Here is a 26,701-nt window from a genome sequence, read left to right as displayed (position 1 = left end):
TTATTATTGTAGGAGAAATATTACCATGTACATGGAATGCTTGTTCTACAGTAAAATCGCAGAATGGATAGGCAGTGTGAAGATCACACCATCAAAAGGTTTTGTTCTGTAGTGTAATATGGAAGTGGTATTAAGGGCTAATGTCTCAGGACATATTAAGTTTATAACAAGTTATTGTTTTTTTTATAATAATGAATGCTTCAAGAAATCTGGAAGGTACAAATAGCAAATGTGAAACTGTATTTTGATAGTCCTCAACTGCAGAAAGTATATATGTGTGAGATACTGCAATATTCATTTGCTGTGTATTAAAATGTATTCACAAGCTTCTGAAATGATGTTAGAAAAGAAATATGTATATTAAACTTTGAATCTACAGCACAATGTTTCTGTGATGGGAGTTCTAAGTGTTCCTTGCACACGGCATCACAGAACAGCTCAGTACAAGGGAGATAAAGCACTAACATTGCAAAAACATGCTCACATTTTCTGCAATTTTCTGCTGCAGAGCTCATGATTTGCTGTTATTCTCTTGTGTGGACAAATACTCTTCTGCTTTTTATGACTGTTCTATACTATACATGATGTATCATAATTAATAGCAGAAGCTCACACAGGTTGAAGTACACAAGAACAGAAGCAAATGTTTCAGTAAATTTGGGTCTTCTAACGAGCCTTTCTGTTATAATTGTGAGTATGTGGTTATGAGCCAAAACTGATTTCAGTATGAAATATAATCTTTGTTAGTACAAATGTATTTAAAAAAAGTCCTCATCTAATTGGTCTGAAACTTCACCGATGTCCCATGGTTAAGGAGTATAGCATAAGCATGATGAGGCACTGGCACATTTTATTACTGGTGTAGGATGGATGTAATGTGCCAGTATAGTCCAAAATAGTTAGGTCAAGCAGAGTCTGTACCTTGGCTTCCAAGATTTACGGTACAGTTTTATGGACTTTTCTGTTTGGAGTCATCTCAAAAGTGTAGTGTCCAACACTACCGTTGATTTGGTTGAAGAACTGCAGCAGCAAATTTTATAATCTTGCCAAGATTTACAAGATGATCCAGGGGGTTTTCGAAAGAATTCATGCATCACTGTAAGGATGACTGCAGTACTTCATCCATATGTGAAGACAGTACATAGAATAGACCCTTTAACAGCTATGAGCGTACAGTAAGTTGTAACATGTATAGTGTTGTATGTTAACCAAGGGTATAGAAACGACTGAGAGACCCCGTCCCCGCTGCAGCCGTAGTGGCCCACAACCCCACGATGACTATCCCAGTCCACCTCACCCCTCCACCGCCTCACACTGAACCACTCTTTGAGGGTTATTGTGTGGTTCGGCCTCCGGTGGACCTCCCAGGGAATGTCTCACACCACACGAGTGTAACCCCTATGTCTGCGTGGTAGAGTAATGGTGGTATACGCTTATGTGGAGAACTTGTTTGTGCAGCAAATGCCGACATAGTGTAGCTGAAGTGGAATAAGGGAAACCAGCCCGCATTTGCCGAGACAGATGGAAAACCACCTAAAAACCATCCACAGACTGGCAAGCTCACCAGACCTTGACCCAAGTGCGCTGGGAGGATTCGTTCTGGGGACCAGGCACTCCTTCCCAATCTGGAAAGCCGTGTGGCCTAACACATAGCTAACCGGGCAGGCTGTAACATGTAACATGCTGAAGCAGTATTGTATTTCTTGTTATTGTAGTTCATGAGTGAAATTTGTGCCCAATTGAATGGAAATTTAATTGAAAATTTACATTTCAAATACATTCCACTAATGAGGACTATATGTCACGGCAGCTTGTAACAACACATTCACAATAATCATGCAAACAGCACATTTGCGGTCCCACAGTTACTGGAATGGCTTTGTCTGGTACCAAGTACCACAGAGGTTGAATACCTATCAGAGGAATTTGACCTCAATAGCTGATAGAGGGCTGCACTGCACTTGCATGGCGAGTGTGCCACAGTCTCTCCATTTGAGTTTGCCAGTGAATACCATTCCATGTGGCCAGTATTTAGGCAGCAACACACACCGTGCAGTTCAGTGCTTGCACTTGATACTATAGATTGATCTTCACTAGACTTTAGTGATTGGATAACTATGTTGCATGTTAGCTGATTATTCTCTCTGGTTGTATCTTTGATTTGTCTCTCTACTGCTCTTTGATCTTGTTGTCATCATTGTGGTGACTGCTTTGCTACATCCCTTGTTGTTGTAAGGTTTCTTGCCCTTGTCTTGGTCTGTTGTCTTGTCCATATGCTGTCTGTTGTGTTTCATTCTCTATACCATTGGGTTGGGTTACTCTTCCACAGGTGGCTCTCCTGTCTGGCAACTTCCTCCATTTGTGCATTGACTGATATGTGCACCGCTATCCATCTACCAGGGATATAGCACTTTGCTTTTGTCGTCATATACTTTCATCCTTGGCAGCTTTCACCGTTAATTATGATGCACCATGTACTTCACACTGTACCGCCCATGGTCCATTTGTTTAACACACTCCTGTTGTTCAGGCAGACATCAATGCACCTGTCTGTAGACCAGCAAATCATCATTGGAAAGCCCATCCAAAGTCCGTAGAAGCTTTACAGCATTCTATACGAAAAAGGGATGATAATTTTCCATTAGTACGATATAATGAAGTTAGTGGACACACAAAAAATGTACAGAACACAGCCACAGGTGTAGTATTAAGTAATTTATTTTCCTGATTTTGCTGCATTGCCCTATTGACAATACTTTACAAGTTAAAAGCAGTACTCGATAGTATGATAGTATGACCTGTGAAATTTCCTAATCAGTACCTTGTTAGACTTGTGACCTATGGCTACATTCTGTACATTAATCAGAACATTCGCTAAGGACATAAAATTGTCAATATCCCAGACATCTGTCATTAGGTATGTTTATTACAAAGTATTCTTTTATAAGTGTGAAAATATGCACAGCAAGTGTCTATTTGAATAAAATCCTCTTGGGCATTAGGCTACATTATTTTGAAACTAAACCCTCAACTGTCTTCACAGTGACCATCTGCAAAGCTGCTTTAGTGCTGGTAAATGTTAATAAATTGCAACTGAGCTGTTTAATATGACATGGATTAAAAAGAAAATAAATTAGAGTTGCACATCAAAAGTACTGATCATTGGAACATAGTTCTATCTGAGGTACTGTAAGTCTTTGAGATCCCCAGGCTTTTGGTCATAAACAACATGTAACTAAACAAATACATATCTACCAGGAGAAACATCTCAATAATCAAATATAAATATGAATTATGTCTAAAACTGATAGAAGAGGATGGACCACATTGTCATCAAAACCAGTACCTTTCAGATCCAATTATTTTTTCCTTCATCGGTCGAAGAAGAGGAAAAGTTTTGAGGAAGCAAGACTAACATAATATTAATTAAGAAATTCACTGATGTAGTGCCTGTCCCTGCAACTGTAATATATTAAACTTCTATTGTGTTTATCATTTCAGCTTCAGCTGTGCATGACTAATATTTCAACTGTAGTGGGAGTACTGATTTTGTAAATTGGTAGTGTATTAAACATGATTTTGTGGAAATTATAATTTTACAATGCAAAAGTGAAATATTAATAACAGAGTGTTGTGGAGACTGACTGATTAATTAGCTGATAGGATCTGTGTGTTCACTTGCTTGGGCAGTGTGCACTAGACCATTTATATAAATAGCATTTGTCGTGGTCCAAGCATTTTCAGATAATCAGTTTGAATGTTAGCTGTGATTCCATCACTACCTTTTATCTTTTATGGAGATTTTTAAATTACAGTAAAAGGCACAATATGAAATTATATGTATGTATAAGTGATATTAATGTTACAGGCCAAAATTCATTGTTCAAGAATTACCATATACCATGGCAACTTTTTTTTGAAATTTTCCAAAATGAAGTTCAGAACATTTTTTTTACTTTTTTAGTAAATATTATTGATTCTAAATTGGGGGCATCAAAAACTAACAGAAGCATTGTAATAGTGCCATTACTTTCATCTTACAGTAGTTCATTTTGTGACTTTTAATGACTGTTTAAGAACTCGCTCAAAATTACATTATTAATATAGACAGTGTTCTATTGTGTTACATAATTTACTCTTATCCAAGTGCTTATGGGGTCCTCAGCTGTAACATCAAATCTTTTAGAAACTGTAGAATTGCCCCCTGAAAATAACAAACTGCTGTTGTTGAAGAAATAGAGAATTTAGTTTTATGTGGAATTTATTTTCTTATTAGTTACACTATTGACCCTACACTGTACAATCTGCAGATGGCACTAAATATGTTTAATAACCAAATACATTTCAATTACAGGTTGTCAGAAGACGTAAAACAACTTCAAAGAATGCAGTTTCAACACAGCACCGTGCTTCCTTTCCCATGGCCCGTCCAGCAATGTCTGACAGCAAGGCTGCTTATAAATTGGAACAGAGGCTCCAAAACTTGGCACTTGGACACAACGGAGTGTCAAGCCCACACAGTACATCTTCAGAAAGACTTCCACATGAAGGTACAGTGTCTTAATTTGCTGCTCTCATAAATTGTTCATGAAAATTGCTGCCACAAGAGTGTGAAATTTAGTTTGATGCCATGGGTATATCGTATCTGAGAAACAGTTAGTAATACTAATAGTCGCAATAATTCCTGAGCTTCAGCTCTGATGTTTGTGACACCAGTTTAATCTCAAATCGTTAGCCTTTGGTCAACAACAATGTTATCTATGAGAAATACAGATGATGGTAAACATCTAGTTCTTATTTCATATTGGGACTCCTTGAGAACTGCTTTTTACACTGTATAATTTTATTCCATCACTTACTATATAGCTGTTGTACCTATGTGAGCAAATTTCACAATGCCTGTAATAAGCTATTTATTCCAGTCTTAATCTCATTATGTATGCCTGTGATTAATACTGGAATAAATGATATATTAATGGTATTTATTGTACTTACTTGTACTTTATTGTCAGATTTTTACATTCAGGTTTCTTCTCTCTTGAGATGCTATTGTCATAGGTGCAGGAAAGGGAAAACTGTAGGATACTGCTCATTCAGCATCCTCACTTTTATCAATTAACATCTTTTTAAACTTTGGTTTTGAGAAACCTGTTTCAGGAGAGAAACAGAAAATAATAATGGGCTGCAAAACTAAGAATTTAATTTCTATTTCACACTCAAGAATGAAACAGTCAATAAGTCTGAGGTGAATACTAAAACATTAAAGAATTATTGGGTGCAGATTAAAAGAAGAGATAAAGAAAAATGGTGGAAAGATGAAGGAAGGATGTTGGGTTGGTGGATGTGGATGGAACACAGAGAAAAACACACAAGAAATTATTAAAAAGGACAGTAAGAGATACTGATTTACAGGGAACTGAAAAAAGAAAAGAGGAGCAAGGAAAATAGCAGTCTGCTGAGTATCTGCTTCAAGTAAAATAACATAAAAGTTAATTGTTAGATAAGAATTATTTTCAAGTGCTATCACCTCCTGAGTTATCTGTTCCTATGAAATTAAAAACATTCTTAGGTATTCAAATAGCTGTTTGTTCATGACCTTATGTGTGTCTTGTCTGGGAAGTAATACCGCTGATCTCTGGAAGGTGGCACTGAAAATTCATACAAAGCTTAATCTCTACTTTTGATCTTAATTAAATCATGAAATCAATGACAGTTGTGAAGTCAGATAAACTTAAATTTTATTTTTAATAGGGCTTCATGAGAGCTTTCATGCCACAAGCTGTCAAATTTCTTTTGAATCAAATAAGTGAATTCCTTCTTTTCTCTTAATTTCATGTGATAGACGAACATAGGCAGTATGCAATAAATATTACCAACACAACCTAATTAATTTGTATGCAGCAGAACATTATGCACAAGTGTCTCATCATACATAAAACTCATATTAAAATAAAGCAAAGACAAAAGGGGGGATATTATAGTGCCTTGTGGTGCTGTTGATTGAATGTTAGCAATGACACATACTTTTTCCCTGCATGTGCTTTTCTCATATGTATGAACATCCTGCCTTTGCTGCTTGATATTTTCTCCCTCCCCCTTTCTCCTGAGAATGAGAGTTTGAAAGGGGATGAAAAATATGTATTATATTTTATTATTATTATTATTTTCTTTTTTAACCCTTTTGGGCCACCTGTGGACAATGGTCCTTGTGTTTTTGCTGGGCTGTTGTCTTGTGCCACTTCTGTTGTCTTTGGTGAAGTATAGTAGCTGTTTTCTTGTTAGTACCTTGAGATTTGCTGTTAGCCCTGCATTCCTTCATTTTTCTGATGAATTCTTATCATGCATTCCTTGGACCATTTCCTGATCTCATTGCAATTAACTTTTGTAAGGCAATGACTTGATTTCAATAGCTAAATGGTAGTCACCCCTGTTAATGATTAAGTCTTGGCTAATACAGAGTTCTGAAAGGTCTTCCTCTATTTGCTTTATGTGCAGGAATCCAGTAGATTTACCCTTGATGGTTACTTTGAAGGTCTTACAGGACAGCATTTGGGAGTCCTTTCTGTACAGGTGGCTGTAGAAAGTTAGTTGTCTTCTTCTAAAGGCATTGGTAAGGTTCTGTTGGTGTTGGTGGAGATCCTGATTTGGTTTGTACCATTGTCTCCCATCTGGTAGGATCCTTGGCCCCACTGTCTTTCACAGGAATTTGTTTTCTTGTAATTTGAGGTTTCTTATTGGGGAGTCTTCATTAGGTTATAGGCACACTTCTGCAAAGAGGGCTGATGGACTAATTACTGTATTATACCAGGAGTGCCGGTATGAAATGAGTGTTTTTTTTTTTTTTTTGTGAAAATGAAACACTAATTTTGAACTGAAAAGTAAAAATAGTTTATTCAAAGTGCTACCATTGCTTTCTATACATTTATACCACCTTCCTGCAATTTGTGGACACCACGCCAATAGAAATGTTCATCTTTTGAAGCAAACCAATCAGACACCCAATTTCGATTCGTAGGAATCGAAGTGTTCCTCAGCCAATGCGTGTATCATTGATGAAAACAAATGGTAGTCGGAAGGGGCCAAGGCTGGTGAATACGGCGGGTGGGGTATCAGCTCCCAGTCAAGTGTTTTGATAGTATCTTGAACCAGTTTTGCTTTGTGCATAGGTGCATTGTCGTGTAAAAAAATTACTTTACCATATCTTCTGGCCCATTCTGGTCTTTTTTCAATCAATGCATAGTTCAAATTTATCATTTGTTGTCTGTATCAATTAGTAATCACAGTTTCACCAGGTTTTAGAAGCTCATGATACACCACACCTTTCTGATCCCACCAAACACAGAGCATTGTCTTCTTGGCAAATCGATCTGGTTTTGCAGTCGATGTTGATGGTTGTCCCGGCCATGATTTTTCCCATTTAGGATTCTAAAAATAAATCCATTTTTCATCGCCAATAACAATTCGATGCAAAATTGATTTTCTTTCACGACTTTGAAGCAAAATTTGACAAATGGTTTTTCGGTTTTCTATCTGTCTTTCATTCAATTTATGTGGCACCCATTTTCCACACTTTTTGATCTTTCCCATTGCTTTCAATCGGTCAGAAATTGTTTGTTGTGCAACATTTAGCATTGCTGTCATTTGCTTCTGACTCAAAGTATCATTTTCATCCAATATTGCTTGCAATTCGGCACCTACGAACTTTTTTGGTGGTCTTCCATGTTCTTCCTTTCTTACATCAAAATCATTATTTCTCTACCGTTGAAACCATTTTTTGCATGTTGCGGATAGAGCATGATCACCATATGCCTCGACAAGCATTCGATGCGACTCTGCAGCACTTTTTTTCAAATGAAAACAAAAAAATTAATGCTTTCCGCAAATCATCACTTTCTGGTACAAAATTTGACATTGTTAACACGATGAAAACATATGATGTTGTTTGTCCCATGACTTGATGTATATTAAATATCTCTGACAGATGTCATAAAAAAAAAATAAAGCTTGTTCACAATAAATGTTCCCTATCGACACATTTCTATCTTAACACTCATTTCATACCAGTACACCTGGTAGTGTTTTAGTTTTACATTCATTAATAGATGTTTCAAGGTGTAAATTTTTCTGCAAGCACTATACAGTTTGATTTTACTTTCTTCAGGAGCTACCACTTCACTGAGATCATCTGACATCCATTCTCCTAGGTTCTTCTCGGTTTTGGCTCCCTTGATATTTGTGGTAATGGTGACTCATAATTTGTGGGGCATCTTTAATACTGGTAATGATTTCAGTCTTTCCAATGCTAACCAACAGATCAGTTTTCTGTGCTATGAAATGCAGTGCTTGGAGTTGCATAAAAGCCTCTTGCATTACATTTGCCAATAAAGTCATTCATCAGCAGAAGCAAGGTGTGGTATCCTTAGATTGTCTGTTTTGATCCCCATCCCTAGTCCAGTGTTTGGTGATAGAGGTCTGCTCCATCTCTTGGCCATTTTTTCTGGGACACAGTTAAACAATGTACATTAAAATTGGGCAACCTTGTGACACTTTTAGCACTACTGTACCATAACTTATACAAATAAGTAATATGACATTTAATATCCACATATATGGAATGTTTATCCTTTACTCTTGATGGCAATAATTTTTTATGTATAACAAGGCATGTAGAATATGGAATATTAGTTGTCACAAAGTTCCCCTCCCCACAGCTCAGGACAATTATAACATGAAGTCTAAGGCAGGGAAAGTATAGTTAAATTCATTTCTCAAAAAGATGGGCTGATCTAGTCTTTATGCCATACAGTTATAATTTTGCTATAAATGTGCACAGTTTTATGGGTTTTGCTTTGTCAGTACACAGAACAATACTTGTCACAGTGTTTGCCAATTTTGTGAGATTTATTTTTCTTAAAAGCCATTGAAACAAAATAAGAATGAAACAAACTTAAGTATATTAAGCCAGGTAATTATAGAAAGCATTTACTTATTCACATATGTGTTCAGTGGAACCACGCGAGCAGGAACAAGTTGGACACTTACTTAAAATTTGAGTGGTATGAGAGAAAACAAAGTCATGATACTTTTAATACACTATTCTGAACAACTGTATGTTCTATTTGGAAAAAAAGTTATAATGTGAAATAAAAATTTGTCTTTTCTGGTAAACTATTCACAGATGACCCTGAATTCATTTATGAGGGTTGTTTTCTACAATCTCAGTTGTCACAGTCGTTTCTGCAGGTTATTGTGCTGCCCTTTAATCTGAAGAAATAACTTATTTCTTTTTCTAATCATTGAGTCTGTCTTCTATCCAGTAAGTATCCCCTGACCCAGGGTTCTGGGTGACTTTTAGGAACCCTCACCCTTTTCCTAAACCTCTCAAGGCCATTTCCTTATTCTCTTATCTACATCTACATCCACATCCACATCTACATCTACATTTACATAGATAGTTCGTAAACCACTGTATGGTGTGTTGTGGATGGTAACCTGTACCACTACTAGTCAATATACTTTCCTGTTCCATTCACCTATATGCCTCCATACGAGTCCTAATTTCCTGTATCTAATCTTTGTGGTTCATATGCGCAACTTATGTTGACAGCAGTAGAATCATTCAGCAGTCAGCTTCAAATGCTTGCTCTCTAAGTTTTCTCAATAGTGTTTCTAGAGAAGAATGTCACCTTCCTTCCAGGGATTCCCATTTGAATTCCTGAAGCATTTCTGTAACAGTTACACATTGTTCGAACCTACTGATGACAAATCTAGCAGCTCGCCTCTGAATTGCTTTGATGTCTTCCTTTAGTCTGACCTGGTATGGATCCCAAACACTTTAGAAGTACTCAAGAAGAGGTAACACCAGTGTCCTATACACAGCCTTTTTTTAAAAGGTGAACACCTGTTTCCTAAAATTCTCCCAATAAACTAAAGTCAACCATTCACCTTCCTTACCACAGTTCTCTCATGTTTATTCCATCTCATATTGACTTGCAACACTATACCCAGATATTTGAGTGACTTGACTTTGTCAAGCAGGACACTAGTAATATTGTATCTGAACATTACAGGTTTGATATTCCTATTCATCCACGTTAACTTACATTTTTCCACATTTTGGGCTAGCTGCCATGCATCATACTAACTGGAAATTTTGTCCAAGTCATCTTGTATCATCCTACTCAACTTTGGCACCGTACTGTACACTACAGCATCATCAGATCATCAGCAAACAACCACCAAATCATAGAGAGAGAGAGAGAGAGAGAGAGAGAGAGAGAGAGAGAGAACGAACAACAGCAGTTATATCTCACTTCCCTGGGGCACTCCTGATGAGATACCCTTGTCTCTGATGAACACCTGCCAAAGAGGACAACATACTGGGTTGTGTTATTTAAGAAGTCTTTGGGCCACTCACATATCTGTGAACTTATTCCATATTCTCATACCTTCATTAACAGCCTGCAGTGGGGCACCATGTCAAATGCTTTCTGGAAATCTAGAAATATGGGATCTGCTTGTTATCCTTCATCCATACTTCACATTATATCATGTAAAAAAAAAAAAAAGAAAAGAAAATGAAATGATCATATGGCATTGCTGGCTGGGAGGTCCCATTTGGGTTCGGCCTCAAAGTGCAAGTCTTGATTCAGTCAGCCTCACATTGGGCAACTTGTGACTGATGATGAGGATTAAATGATGATGAGGATGACAAAATACTCAGTCCACGAGTGGAGAAAATCTCCAACCTGGCTGGGAATTGAATCCGGGCCTAGTGCATGGGAGGCAAGCACGTTACCACCCAGCTAAGCAAGCGGACATCATATCATATGAGAAAAGGGAAAGCTGAGTTTTGCGCGATTGATGCTTTCTAAAATCATGCTGATTCATGGACACAAGTTTCTCAGTGTCAAGGAAGTTTATTGTATTCGAACACAAGAGAAAATGTGCAAGGATTTTGCAGCAAACAGAAATTAGGGATATTGGCCTGTAATTTTGTGGGGTCCATTCTTTTACCCTTCTTATACAGTGGGTCACATGCACTTTTTTTCCAGTTGCTTGGAACTTTATGATGGGTGAGACATTCACGGTAAATGCAAGTTATGTAAGGGCCCATTCTCGTAGAGTTCTCCTTGTAAAACTGACCTGGGATTCCATCTGGAGCTAATGATTCAGTTGCTTTCAAATCTTTCAGTTGTTTCTCTACACCAGGAATGCTTACCACTGTGTCGTCCCTATGGGAGTCTGTCTGATGGTCAAATGATGGTCTGTTTGTATGATTCTGCTGTGTGAACGATTTCTTGAATGTGAAATTTAAAACTTAGGTTTTTGTTTTGCTTTTGGAGAACATTTAGATATATCGCACCCCAAACAGCATCTTGGGTGAGTTCCAGATCGACAACGTAGCAATCGACAGACAAAACCATTGCAGCATTATGAATGTTATGGTGCTTAGAGGAACTAGCTTCAATTCCAATTATTACCTATCACTGGTCAAAATGAATCTAAGGCTGGTCGACAACGGACTGGCTGGAAGCCTTAGACCCACTTAGCGATTTTACATAAAACAAAAATTTTCTAGGATACTCTGTCAGATCTTTTGTTAAAGTGTGATGGCGGTAGTTGTATGCTTTGCACATAGATCTATTCACAGATGCACAAATCTCTACTAACCTTCGCTTGTTGTCATTTGTGTGTTCCCTTTTGAACTGAAGAGTGCAGCAGCCTCTGCTTCCTCAGCATTCTTTGAATTTAGTTATTAAACTATGGTGGATCTTTTCCATCTTTTATCTATGTATGAGGCACATAACTCTCCAGATCATGATTTATAATCTTCTTAAGGTTTGCCCATCATTTCTCTACATCCATCTTACTAGAACTAAGTAATGCCAATTCATTGTCCAAGTGAGATGGTAATAACTACTTATCTGCTCTATCTAGCAGAAACACTCTCCTAGCCTTCTTTACTGATTTATTAACTTTGGTAATTATAGTTGCTATAATGACTTCATGATCACTAATCCCTGTCCTATTTGTAGTTAAAAGGTCTAAGATATTACCACTGTGTGTGGGCTGCTGAGCTAACTGCTCAAGACAGGTTTCAGAAAACATGCTCAAAAGTATTTTGCATGACTGTCTGTCTGCACCTCCCACAATGAATCCATAGACATCCATGTCTATACTCAGTAGGTTAAAGAAGGAGGAGTCACTGGCTCTGAAAGCATGCATACATAAAACCGTTTTTGGTATGTGTGTTCTCCTGCCACTGCTTGGTGAGTAGATTTTTTATCTGTCCAATTACGTTATAGTGAAGAAAATTTTTGTAACATTTAACTCTTGTATATAATGGTCTCCATATATAACTTACATATAACATCTTATCAGTTAGTCAGCCTTCCAAATTTAGTGGCATTAGCTGAATCCAAACAAACTTTTTCACCTGCAAACAAAATGGCTTTGTGATCAGCTGAAGTGTAATGCATATACTGGAAGCTTCCATCACTAACAGTCAGGAGAACTATATGTTGAATGCTGATCCGAGATACAGTATTTCAGAATAAAAAATTACAGCATGCTTTTGTCACTGAGTAATACCTAAGTCACAAAGTTGCACACATTTATTATACATGAAATACCACCTCCTTGCCTTACCCCTGTATTGGTCTGGTAACTCTGAGAGAGCTGTCCTCTAAACTCTACTTTCGATCTGGTGTTGCACAGGGTGACTTGCACCAATCTACTGAGTTTTTTGTTCAGTCCTAGTTCCTTTCACATTCCAAAGAGCATGGTTCTATCAAAAGAGTCATATGCCTTTTGGGAGTCTATGAAGGTAGCTACCCACTGCCTGGCTTGTTTCTTGCTGTATAGCAGGGTGGTCTCAAAGTTTTGTATTTGCTCAATACAGGACCTGTATGATATTCCTCTAACTGTGTGTGTGAGTGTGGTTTGAGGTTTTCGGGCGCTAAACAGCGTGGTCATCAGTGCCCAAATGCATAGTAACAGGAACACATGCGGTGAAGGGACGAAGATGGACAGCGAACAAGGAGAGCGGCTAAAAGACACAGGCCTGACGCAGTTCCAAATCATCACATACAGAGGCAAAATAAGAGGAAAAGAAACACACTGAAAAAGGAAAGGAAACACAAGGAAAAGAGAACAGAAATCAAAGTGAAACAAGTAGGTAATCGTGACTGGCGGACCTCTTACCTAAAACCTGGGTGAGCCAGTCACCCAGCAGAACATTAAAATCCTCTCCCTAAAATCCGAGGCAACAAATTGGACAGGACACAAAACCACAAGACCTTAACCACAGTCGTTGCATCGTCTTGCAATATAGAGGGCAAATCCGGTGGGAAGGAAACCACCGCCCTCTGGTCATAGAATAAAGGACAGTCAAGTAAACTGTGGCGGACACAGGGTGTATACGGCCCGGGACATCCGGGAAAAGCCCAGGAATTTTTTCATCTGCGACAAATCCGGGAAAAACCCAGGAATTTTTTAGACGTGTAAGATCTGATACTCTACAAAGAACTTTAGTCCACTACTGCTTAATAATACTGCAGCAGTGAAACATAAATCAGAGAATAACACCAAAATAGAAGTTTAGTTGCATAGAAAATTGGTAATTTACACAATGCACAGACCAGTTTGCCGACACCGAAAAGTGTCAAAGACTTTAGGTCGAAGATTATGCAGTACGTACATTAGAACTAACACGCATTTGATGTGCGTGACATCACAATTGTTTAAATTTCTATCAGATTACCAGAAAATATTGCGAATAGTGGCTTGAGATGCGTTGCTTTCAAAGTAAATTTCCACGCAGGATGATTTATGTTACGTGTGAGAATGTGCAGTGAATTTCTTAAATCACAGGGCGTTATAACTCTCATTCAAAATGTAACACTTTGAGGATCAGCCATTTGAAAAATGTCGGGCCCAGAAGATAAGTCATTTATGCCACTATTTAAAATTTTACCGGCACATTTGTATTTGATATGACTTAACGTGTAACACATGCTAAAAAAAGACAGAGCTTCAAGTAAGTTTTCATATTTAACGTTGTTCTTTCATAAATAAAAAATTATGCAATTGATGCCAAAAGTGTAATTGACCTTCAAAAAATATGCATAATGTGTTACTGAGCAATGTCACAAGTCTCTTCATGCCAGAACACTTCGACTTTTCTACGCAACTGATAATCATTTTGGCACAATTTTAATTGCCAAATTAGAGCCTGGGCCTACGGACTTCCTATCATTTTAGGACTAATAACAGTGGATGCCAATAGACGATGCAATTCTCGTTCATACATACACATCTGCTTACGAGGTAACCGGTGTAGAAACGCACTTAGCTGAGTTGAGCGAGCTCGGCATAACTTCGTAATGTATGCGCCGCGGCCTGTCTTTCTCGTAGGCCTCGTGCTCTGAATAACTGCCGTCATTCACTACCGAGATCACGTGACATGAGCTATGACTGGCTGACAAAAGTGCATCGTTCAACGCAATCTCTATTTTAGAGTTTCGGAAGCTACCGTGGTGTAATTTGTGGAATTTATGTAAATACTTTCGCAATACGAAAATAAACTCTGTGCATATTGTCTCGCATCAAACAACTTTCCAAACACATTGTTTTTCCAGGATTTAGTTTCCTAAAGTGTTGGGACATCCTCCGCCGGTATAAGACCTTTACGATTCAAAGGACTGATACGTTTTATAGCTCCAAGGGAAAGTATACTGTTACTTGACCCGGATGTATTTTCACCTGCTTAATACGTAATTTCATCTGGGAAAAATTGTGTTTTTGACAGGGAAATACGGGAAAGATCCGGGAATTTTTTTCTTGTCCACGTAGACACCCTGGGACAGTAATCTGGACGCCACAAGCACTGCAGATTGGGGGGTCCTCCTGCCGGAGTAAAAAACCATGTGTTAAGGGACTGTGCCCGATGCGAAGGCGAGTGAGGAGAACCTCATCCCACATGCATGACTGGTAGGACGTACGCCATGGCCGCGTGGTGGCCTTGACCAGACGCAGCTTATTATCACCAACTGCCAGCCACTTCTCTTCCCACTGACGCATAACACGAAAATGTAAAAGGGAGGTAACAGCATGGAGGGGGATGGCACATTCAACAACGTGAGGGAGGGAACATGCATCTTTGGCAGGAAACCTCCTGCCCCTGCCATTGCAGGTGGAGTTGGGTATTATGGATGTTCTGGACGACCCTATCTGCTGGGTACAAGTGTTGCATGGTCTGAAGGGCACTCAGGGAGTCAGAACAGATGAGAAACTTAAGACGGGGAACATATCTCATCTGCTCCAATGCCCACAAGATCGCAAACAATTCGGCATCAAAGATGGTATACGCCGCAGGAAGCTGTAACTTGACGACTCGATCAGGGAAAACAACAGCACAACCAACAGAGTCCCCCTGTTTAGAGCCATTCATAAATACTGGTACATGGTCGGGATGCTGGTTTAAAATATCGTAAAATAAGGAGGTAAAAACAAATGCAGGAGTGCAGCTCCTCCGGTACTTTGACAGGTCTAAAATAACGCTGGGCCTCTGGAGCAACCAGGGAGGCAGGCGGGTAAAACCCTGGAGTTCCATACCGAGGGACTCGAGCAAATGCTTGGCACAAATCCCAAATGGTCTCGTTGCCCTGGGACGACTGGAAAAGAGACGTTCCATAGGTGGTCGGCCAACAGTGGAGTACGCAGGGGAGGTAGGACAGGCGAGGAATTGACACACCCGTCGCACCATAACGAGTTTCCGCCGGATGGTGAGTGGCGGTTACCCTGCCTCAGCACACAGGCTGGGGATGGGACTGGTACGGAAGGCACCAGTGGCCAGCCTGATACCCTCATGGTGTACTGCATCAAGAATCTTCAGATATGAAGGCCTCGCTGACCCATACACGGTGCATCCATAGTCAAGACGCGACCGGACGAAAGCCCTATAAAACTGCAGCAGACGCGCCCGATCTGCTCCCCATGACCAATGACTCAGACACTTCAAAATATTCAGCGCCTTCAGGGCCGCCAAGGGACAGGACATCTCTTGGGATGACTTGAGGACCATGGGATCGACAATTCAGCAGCATGGGAGATCACAGCTGTAACATGGTCGACCCATTCGTGGACGCTGGAACGGTGTTCCAAAATACCTAAATGGCTGAAAAGTGTCCAGTGAGCTCTGCAGAGGTGTCACCTGGGCGGCACTGGTAATGCCACAGCCTCATCCAGGAGGCGAATCCAAATGGGGAAGTGGTCACTAGAATGGAGGTCTATGGCAACCTCCCACAGAGCAGAATCTGCGAGTGCTGGAGAACAAAAGGAAAGGTCAATAGCTGATGATGACCCAGAAGCAGTACAGAAATGAGTGGGAGCACCAGAGTTAAGGATGCACAGTTCTTCGGATGCCATGAGGCTTTCCAGAATGCGACCCCTGGGGGCAAGTAGTTGTAGAGCCCCATAAGACATTATGGGCATTGAAGACCCACAGAAGGAGAAACGGGTGGGGGAGTTGGCTAATACGGTCTGTGAGAGCCTCAGAGTCTATTGCATCCTGAGGTGGTAAGTAAACCGAACAGATTGTGAGCTTCCGCCCCACAAGGTCAACTGCAACTGCTTGTAAGTCTGTAACGAGAGGGAGCTCAGATGAGTGGTGCATGTCACGGACAAAAACCGCAACACCACCCTTTGCCCTTTCCCCCATCAGATCATCTTTTCGATACACAGTATAGCCCCGTAAAGAAGGAGCATCAGTGGCCCGAAAATGCGTCTCTTGGAGACATAAGCACAAGGGGCGCTCTCGTACAAGGAGTTGTAGAGTTGTAAATCGGCCACATGCGTCTTGAACCCATTCAGGTTCCACTGTAATATGGGAGCCGGTGATCAGGGTGGCTGAATTTTCACCCTGCCTCCGTGCTTTGGAGGAGAGCCCGTACTGGCCGGAGATTTATTCCTGGGGCGAGAATATCGCCCCCGGTCAACATCAGTATCCATCAGCTCTGATGGCGACCCAAGGGAGACGTCAGACAGTACGATGGCATCATCATCGGATTGCCCCTGACTAGTCTCCTCAGGTGGCAAAACCTTCACCTTCGGCGTCTTCGTCTTGGGGAGCTTAGAATGCAGAACCTTGTCAATAGTTGGAGCTTTACTCGCCTGGGCAGAAGGTGCCGTATGGGGAGGGGCAGGAACTACCCCAATGTCAGCAACCACGGCCTTGTCCGATGTTGTGGGCAGAGCTACAGGTTGCAAAACAACCGCAGCAGAACAAGTGCACTGGGAAATGCAGGTATTAGTGCTGACACTAGCAACATCCGTTTGTGTAGCAACAGTGGCCAACTGTACCGGTTTCTGCAGAGCGGAAGCGAAAGATGTTGTAAACACAGGAGGCTGCATGGCCTTAAAGAGCTTCTTGGCCTCACCATAGGGGATGCGCTTAGATGTTTTGATCTCCTGTATCTTCCGTTCCTCGAGATAGATGGTGCAGACCCGGCTCCAGACAGGGTGACTCCAAGAGCAATTCACGCACTTCACAGGCGATGAACAATCAGCTCCTTCGTGGACTGGCTGACCACATTTACTACCATTTAGCCCATTGCACCCCAACGTAGTATCCCCAAAGTGCTGACATTTAAAACAGCGCATTGGGTTGGGGAAATATGGCCGTACTGGCAAATGTAAGAAACCCGCTCTGGGAGTTTCGGGCAATTGAACGTGAGAATAAACGAGTCGGATTTGACTAGGTCCCCATCGACTCGTTTCATAATATGCTACACGTCAACAATACCTTCGTCAGCCCACTCAGATTTCAACTCGTCCTTGGGGATATCCACAAAGTCCCTACATGTCACAACACCCTTACTATAGTTCAAAGTGGAGTGGAGCTCGGTCTCGATAGCGTACTCTCAGAGACAGGTTGCTTTCCGAAGAGAAGTGACTTGACAGGAACTAGAAGTTTCAACTAATAGAGTCCCATTGCGCAGTCGCTTCACAGATTTCAGTGTTCCTGCAATTCCCTCAAGACCCTTGTGGATGTAAAAGGGAGAAACTCTCTCGAAGCTACCTTCCTTCCATTTGACAATCAAAAACACATTCTGGTTATCAGCATATGCTCTGTTACGACAGTCTGATAAATCTCTAGTAACATCAGGCGCTGGAGGACTTGCAGCACTAAGTCGCTTTTTCGGTGGGGTGTGTTTTTCTACCAGTGGCCCACTCAATCCACTGGAAGGGGAAATGTAGAGGTCGAAGGGTCCATTGTGGTCCCACGAGCAGCTAGGGAACTAAAGGTCCACTCAGACAGAGCCCCACATGCCTGAGTAAGCCTTATACAACTGGGGTGCGGCAGGTGCCCCAGAGGTTGCCCGCTTGTGACTGTTCCACCCCAACAGCCATGCATCTTATAGGCGCGCAGCACACCTTAAGATTGAGGTTTTTTTTATAGAGGTTTACCTTCCTCGCAATCCAGGCGGTTAAGCCAAGATTACCATTCCCCGCAGCACACAACATTCCACCGCCGCGCCATGTGGTGGTTGCTGAAGCATGTCCAGGGGTTACAGTGATAGGAGACAGGCAGCACTGACCAGTCCCCAGCTCAGGACCCCGGGGTCGCCAAGCCCGTACTCAGCAAATGAATTCTGAGCCCCTGGGGCTTCCTCTAACTCCTTGTCTAGCTGTCTTGTTATGTGTTGTTGAAGATCTTTGAAAAGCTTTTGTACATGACTGCAAGCAACAATATTCTTCTGTAGTTACCAGGATCAGATTTGTTCCTGCTTTGCGAATTGGGTGGATAACGGCTGAGATCTAGTTATGCGGGAGTTTCTTGCTAGCTCATATGTCCAGGAGTACTGTATGTCCTGTATATGCCTGTGTATGTTTTCTCCAGCTAATTTCAGCATTTATGTCTCTATATCATATTCCTCAGATGCCTTTTTTTTTTAGGAGGTGTATGACATTTTCCTTTCCTTTTCCGTTTTAGTTCATTTTCTATCATTGGTGCACAGTGATCCATTTTCTCACTGGAGATGTAAAGTAGGCAATATGTACTGTGTTCTCTGTTGTTTGAAGCCCTTATAGAGTTCTCTGGTTCTTCCCTTAAAAGTTGTCCTCCACATACTGAATAAATTGTCCATTGTATTTCATCTTTGCCCCTCCTATGATGCTGACTGTGAGCTTCCTGTGTGTAGAAAGACATCATTCTTGTGCATCTGTAGCATCATCACACTTGCTGGACCACCAGTTGTGCTTATTTCTGTTAGCTCTGCTGGGGAATGTCTCCTGAGCTGTTGCTACTATGACGTCTCTGAGTTGATTCTGGTGTATAGAGGTGTTCACCCTTTGGTATTCTGGTTCCGCCATTCTTGTTATCTAGTACTGTCATATTATAGTTGCATGAATAAAATGTAGGGATCTTCTTATTCTTCACTGGTGTATTATTGGTCTTTTTAGAGGCCTTAGAGTCATTTTGACCAGTGATAGGTAATAATTGGAATTGAAGTTAGTTCCTCTAAACACCATAACATTCATAATGCTGCAATGGTTTTGTCTGCCTATCGCTACGTTGTCAATCTGGAACTTACCCAAGATGCTGTTTAGGCTGCTATACATCTTGGTCTTCCTCAGTAAGTGTTTAAATGCCTTGGACACCAGTAGTAGTCCATAGTTAGTGCATAGGTTGATTAAACGTTTGACATTGGTTGTGTCACAGGGTGGATATCTTCCAGTAATCTTTCAGTTTTCATGTTAGCTTCCAATCTGGGTATTGAAATCGCCTAGCAAAATAGACATATGGTGATGCAGGGTCTCCTTGAAATGCAGGGTCTCCTTGAAAGTCGGCAAGCATTGCTCTGTGGTCTCAGGATTTTTCTAATCACAATCATTGGTAGGAGCATGGAAATGCAACAGAGTGTTTTATTGTAGGACCTGAAGGATATTACAAAGGTTCTGTCATTGGATAAAGAGAAGCCAAGCTTGGTCATAACCTATTTGTAGTGTGTACTGCAAAACCATTCCCCTTGTAGGGCACATTCTCCATAATTTTCAAACCAGTTTTTCCTTCATTATTATTATTATTATTATTTTGTATGATAGCCCTAATCCAGATGGTAGCAATTGGCAGGCGCACTGCTTCTGTCTCACATATAAACCAAAACATCATTTCCAAAATGTACTTAGTGGCAAAAGTAAAGAATTGAAATCTATAAACAGAAAAAATAATAATAAATAACTTGGAATCTAACAAGCACAGCATAAAAATGATCGATTTTGTTCTCTATTTTTGAGATGGAGTTTGTAATATTTGGTTGTTTATAACGTCTAATTGAAACTCCTGCATTATGTTACAGATGATGGTGATGCTGGAAGTTCATTTGGATCACGTCGTGATCTAAACAGAATTTCAGATGCACCCATACCTGACTGGGTTGTAGTAGGTGAGAGTGTCCTTATTCGACCCTATAACTCTTCAGGTGTTGTTGCCTATGTAGGCGGAACTGAATTTGCGCAAGGAACATGGGTAGGCGTGGCTCTGGATGCCCCAACAGGTAATAAATTTTCTGAAATACATGTTAAAAGGCCATGATTTGCCACAATTTCATGTTCATGTCTTTTGATTGTTGTTCTTGTTCTGCATGAAACTTTATGTAATCAAAATGGTCTACAGAAGTAGGGTCAGTGGTGGTACTTGTAATTCCAAGAAAAGTTTGAACTTTGAGAATCAGACACTTAAGATAAGAGCAGAAACAAATAATAAAGAAGTGCAATGTGTGGGACCTGCACTCCACTTACTTCATGGTAAATGATACTGCAAGGGAGAAGACAACTGAGATTAAGAAAACTGATACATGCCCTGTATATTTTACATTTGCACATTTAAGGCACCTGGGGCGATAGTAATAGATAAATAAAAATTGAAGTTTTTGGTAAAAAGACCCATGAAGAAGGTTTTGTCTTGAAGTAAACTGTCACAATGAGAATTAGATAGTAATAACAGAGACCTTGGTCTCTTGGTGTGTCTAATGAATGGTCTAGATATCAAAATAACAGTGAATAGCTCTGTATGGAGCAGGGAAGTGGATATAAATTTAAAAAAATATCTGTAAATACAGTGCAGAAACTGCAAGAGGTTTCTGTACAACATAGGCCTAAAATATATGCATGCAGGACATGCAGGTAGAGGCGGTTGACAGTGTTAAAGTCTTTGGATTAACACTTAATAATAAATTCAATTGGGAGAAGCTTAGAAGAGCACTCCTGAAATATACAGACAAATCTTTATTTGCTATGAGAATTTTATCAGGCATAGGTGTTTTAAACATAAAAAATGTTGGCAGACATTACTTACTTTCATTCATCAGTCTCATATGGTATCATATTCTGTGGAACTCATCAGGACAAAAGCATATAGTTTGAATTCAACATATTTCAGAAGCCCATTTACAGAACTGTGTCCTAACTAGTAATTCACAGCATATTTACTCCTGTATGAAATTTTTCATAAGTAATTTATCTCCGGTTGAAATCAACAACTTAGTTCATGGAATAAGTACCAGAAGTAACAGCCTTCATGAAGACATAACCAGTTTGACCCAGCAAGGTGACCATTATTCAGGAACACACATTTTCAATAGTTTCTCACCTACCATAAAATATTTATCTATGATTTAAGTTGCCGTAAGTATTTATTGATAAATTTATTAGCAGACTCACCCATGCGCAAGCTTTATAAGAAAAGTACACTGAGGTGATAAGTTGTGGGACAGTGATATGCTCATATACATATGGTGGTATATTGTATACGCAAGGTATAAAAGGGCAGTGCATTGGTGGGGCTGTCATTTGTACTCAGGTGATTCATGCAAAATGGTGTCCAACATGATTTTGGCTGCATGATGGGAATTAACATACTTTGAATGCTGAATTTTAGTTGGAGTTAAACACACAGGACATTGCATTTCAGAAATTATTAGGGAATTCAGTATACCAAGATCCACAGTGTCAAGAGTGTGCTGAGAATACCAAATTTCAGGTGTTACCTTTCACCACGAACAATGCAATGGCTTACGCCTTTCACTTAACGAACAAGAGCAGCACCATTTGTGTAGCAACACTGCATGAAAGAACTGCAGAAATCAATGTTGGATGTATGATAAACATATCCCTTAGGACAGTGTGGTGAAACTTGGTGTTAATGGGCTATGGCAGCAGATAAATGACGTGAGTACCTTTGGTAACAGCACAACATTACCTGCAGCACCTCTCCTGGGCTCATGACCATATTGTTTGGACTCTAGATGATTGGAAAACTGTGGCTTGGTTTGATGAGTCCCAATCTCAGCTGGTAAGAGCTGAGGGTTCAGTTGTGGTGCGGACCCCACAAAGCCATGGACCCAAGTTGTCAGCAAGGCACTGTTCCGAGCTGGTGGTGTGGGCTATGTTTACATGGAATAGACTGCATACTCTGGTCCAATTGAACTGATTATTGATTCTAAATGGTATGTTCTGCTACTTGGAAACCATTTGCACCTATTTTTGGACTTCCAAGTTCCCAAACAATGATAGAATTTTTATGGATGATAATGCACCATGTCAATGGGCCACAATTGTTCGTGTTTTGAGAACATTCTTAACAGTTTGAGTGAATTTAGTTGACCACCCAGATTGCCCAACATGGGACATAATTAAGAGGTTAGTTTGTGCACGATATCCTGCACTGACACACTTTTTCAATTATGGACAGCTGTAGAGGCAGCATGACTCAGTATGTTTTCAGGGGACTGCCAACAACTCGTGGAGTCCATGCCACATCATGTTCCTGCACTAGGCTGGGCAAAAAAGGCATATCATGATATTAGGAGGTATCGCATGACTTTGTCACTTTCGTGTATGCAGACTACATTTAAGTGGAGTGTATGTTTTTTCATAGTGTCAGAGGGCACTGGAATTATCTACAGTATAAAATTCCATTCCAGAGTGCTCCTGCTTATGTCCATTCTTCTAACATTAACTTTAGAATGTAAACAAAATTGCTTCCTATATGCAGCATAACAGCCAAGCAAATCTGCTATTGCAAAAAATCACATAGGTACTGAACAGCCTACGGAATGTAACAACATATAGATTCTGGTGTGTACTTCCAGCTATTGGGATAGTGTTATTAAGGAAGCAGTTTAGATTACATTAGCAAGTGATCTTAGAAATTGAGGCAAATGTTTTTCTCTAAATTCTTCTTCGAGTCCTGCTGTCTCCTTGGTCACGCAACTGAGGGGGGCAGAGCTACTTCTACTTACTCACCTACTGATAAGTAATATTCACTACCTGTAACTTGTGATATTGATCATTTTTGATTTTCTGGTGGCACTGGTTGTTTATAGTGTTTGGTTGTTGTTCTGCATATGCCATATTATGATACCAGGTCAGCATAACCCCACCTACTAAGGACTTAAATTGCCTTGCACAACCATCTCACACTGTATTTGTGCCTTCAGAATGACAGGCTTGGTGGGTTGGGTAGTTTCATGTATCATGAATTGTTTGCATGGTAAATAATAATGAAATGATGTGGAACAAGCATTTTAAATTCACATCTCACATTATTTTGTAAATGCACTAAATACTGCACATTAATGTCTTTTGTTTATTGTTATTATTGTTAAATACAGATGTGAGTTAGTATTCTTACCCACCACCCTTTACACATTACAATAATACAGGGTGTTACAAAAAGGTACGGCCAAACTTTCAGGAAACATTCCTCACAAACAAATAAAGAAAAGATGTTATGTGAACATGTGTCCGGAAATGCTTAATTTCCATGTTAGAGCTCATTTTAGTTTCGTCAGTATGTACTGTACTTCCTCGATTCACTGCCAGTTGGCCCAACTGAAGGAAGGTAATGTTGACTTCGGTACTTGTGTTGACATGCGACTCATTGCTCTACAGTACTAGCAACAAGCACATCAGTACATAGCATCAAGAGGTTAGTGTTCATCACGAACATGGTTTTGCAGTCAGTGCAATGTTTACAAATGCAAAGTTGGTAGATGCCCATTTGATGTATGGATTAGCACGGGGCAATAGCCGTGGCACGGTACGTTTGTATCCAGACAGATTTCCAGAATGAAGGAGTCCCGACAGGAAGACGTTTGAAGCAATTGATCGGCGTCTTAGGGAGCATGGAACATTCCAGCCTATGACTCGTGACTGGGGAAGACCTAGAACGATGAGGACACCTGCAATGGACGAGGCAATTCTTCGTGCTGTTGACGATAACCCTAATGTCAGTGTCAGAGAAGTTGCTGCTGTACAAGGTAATGATGACCATGTCACTATATGAAGAGTGCTATGGGAGAACCAGTTGTTTCCGTACCATGTACAGCATGTGCAGGCACTATCAGTATCAGCAGCTGATTGGTCTCCACGGGTACACTTCTGCGAATTGTTCACCCAACAATGTGTCAATCCTCATTTCAGTGCTAATGTTCTCCTTACGGATGAGGCTTCATTCCAACTTGATCAAATTGTAAATTTTCACAATCAACATGTGTGGGCTGACGAGAATCCGCATGCAATTGTCCAATCACGTCATCAACACAGATTTTCTGTGAACGTTTGGGCAGGCATTGTTGGTGATGTCTTGATTGGGCCCCATGTTCGTCCACCTATGCTCAATGGAGTACGTTATATGATTTCATACGGGATACTCTACTTGTGCTGCTAGAACATGTGCCTTTACAAGTACGACACAACATGTGGTTCATGCACGATGGAGCTCCTGCATGTTTCAGTCAAAGTGTTCGTACGCTTCTTGACCGATGGATTGGTAGAGGCGGGCCAGTTCCATGGCCTCCGCGCTCTCCTGACATCAACCCTCTTGGCTTTCATTTATGAGGGCATTTCAAAGCTCTTTTCTACGCAACCCCAGTACCAAATGTAGAGACTCTTCGTGCTCATATTGTGGACGGCTGTGATACAATACGCCATTCTCCAGGGCTGCATCAGCGCATCAGGGATTCCATGCGACGGAGGATGGATGCATGTATCCTTGCTACCGGAGGGCATTTCCTGTAACAAAGTGCTTGAAGTCATGTTGGTACGTTCTGTTGCTGTGTGTTTCCATTCCATGATTAATGTGATTTGAAGAGAAATAATAAAATGATCTCTAGCATGGAAAGTAAGTGTTTCCGGACACATGTCCACATAACATATTTTCTTTGTGTGTGTGGAATGTAACCTTTTTGTAACACCCTGTATAAATTCTTCTACAGAATTGAAGGAGTTGATATGGAGAAACTTTTTCAGCCTGTTTTCAAATTTTACTATGCTGTCTGTCAGATATTTTTTATCACTGGTAAATTGATTAAAAAGTTTGTTTGTGCACCCATTCTTGTGCTAGACTACCTTAATGTGGAGAAATGGAAAACCAAACTTGGTATTGTAATTGAGGGTCATCATTCGGAAAACAAAGAACATTTCGTTATGACACATGACCTCATCCTCCCATCACCATCACTGCCAGCCAACCACTGACCTCGGTACTCATCTGCTTCAGTTTCGCAGCAGCTACGATCCAACTTATTTACTGCTTAGCTCTGTAACTTTAAAATGTGTGACACAGTTGATGATCTCGCCAAGTGTAGGTGCACAGTGTTACCTGCTTTTTAAACTTGCAAAAAGTCCAACCCATCAAAATTTATAGATAGATAGCTGAGGTTTATGGTAGTGTGATGAATGAAGCATCAGTTTGGAAATAGTGTACCATGTTTAATGTACTTAGTGAATTATATTCTATCATTACAAGAAAGACAATTTGTGCCAAAACAGTCTCGTTTATTTGGTGTGTGTACAATTGTTGCAGTATTAGAAAGGCATATTTTTCTTTTATCTAGCAGATAGAAAGGAAAGCACGCCATGTAAAGCTGTAGCAAGATTAGAGAGAAAAAAATTTTGGGAGCTAAGGATGGAAGAAGTTTGTATTGTCTTGCTTGTCTCATGTTTTTACTGGGTTTATGTATCCTATATTTAATTTTATGTCACACAAAACACCAAGTTGTTCGCTGATAGGCAATAAAGAGTGCAGATTTTCTGAAGAGGTGTTTTTTTTTAAAGGGAGGTGGGGGGTGGGTGGACAGGATGTCAAACCTGCTGACTGTAAGCAGGAGAGGCACCATAGGACATTTTAATTTCCACTGTCCAGAATATGGTTTGATGGCATCCATTAAAAAATATACACGTTTCAATTCCACAGAGCTGAAATACAGTGGCGTGCGATAAAAGAATGCTGTGTGAGGAGGCAAGGCACTGCACTTTGGCACACTTATGACCAAATATCATGTATTACATTTCCTCAAACACGTATGTTTTATGCATCAGGCTCTTCAGAAAGATATTCACTACAAAATGAACATATTTTTGAAAATTCGAATTTTTAAAATTTTTTACGACCTATCTCAAATGCTCAAGGGAGTGGCGGGTTATTGCTCTGGTTCGGAAAATATCATAGATCTGGGGCTGATGCGCAGAGCAGTCTGAGTTGTTGTGGGGAAGTGGGTAGTCTCCACGTGACTCGTGTTTACATTTAGTGATTTTAATGTTTCCTCTTCGTTTACTGCTCTCACGTCAAATGAAAACAAAACAGATTTCTGTGGCTGGGAGCTATAAACTGAATTAAAATACATTCACATAA

The 26,701-nt window shown here is 40.3% G+C and overlaps 1 protein-coding gene across 3 annotated transcripts in view; it reads left to right on the top strand.

Annotated features, from left to right (window-relative positions):
* Positions 1 to 26,701, top strand: part of LOC126336356 (kinesin-like protein KIF13A) — a 1,265,558-nt gene that overhangs the window by 1,221,257 nt on the left and 17,600 nt on the right. For all 3 annotated transcript variants that reach the window (XM_049999947.1, XM_049999946.1, XM_049999945.1), the window contains 2 exons: positions 4,355 to 4,550; positions 20,364 to 20,561. In XM_049999947.1, coding sequence (XP_049855904.1) covers positions 4,355 to 4,550; positions 20,364 to 20,561 — 394 coding nt within the window. The remainder of the gene's footprint in view (positions 1 to 4,354; positions 4,551 to 20,363; positions 20,562 to 26,701) is intronic.

Source organism: Schistocerca gregaria, chromosome 2 (assembly GCF_023897955.1).
Source record: "Schistocerca gregaria isolate iqSchGreg1 chromosome 2, iqSchGreg1.2, whole genome shotgun sequence".
Lineage (NCBI taxonomy): Eukaryota > Metazoa > Arthropoda > Insecta > Orthoptera > Acrididae > Schistocerca > Schistocerca gregaria.
The sequence above is the reverse complement of the archived record's forward strand: the minus strand, read 5'-3'. Positions and strand labels throughout refer to the sequence as shown.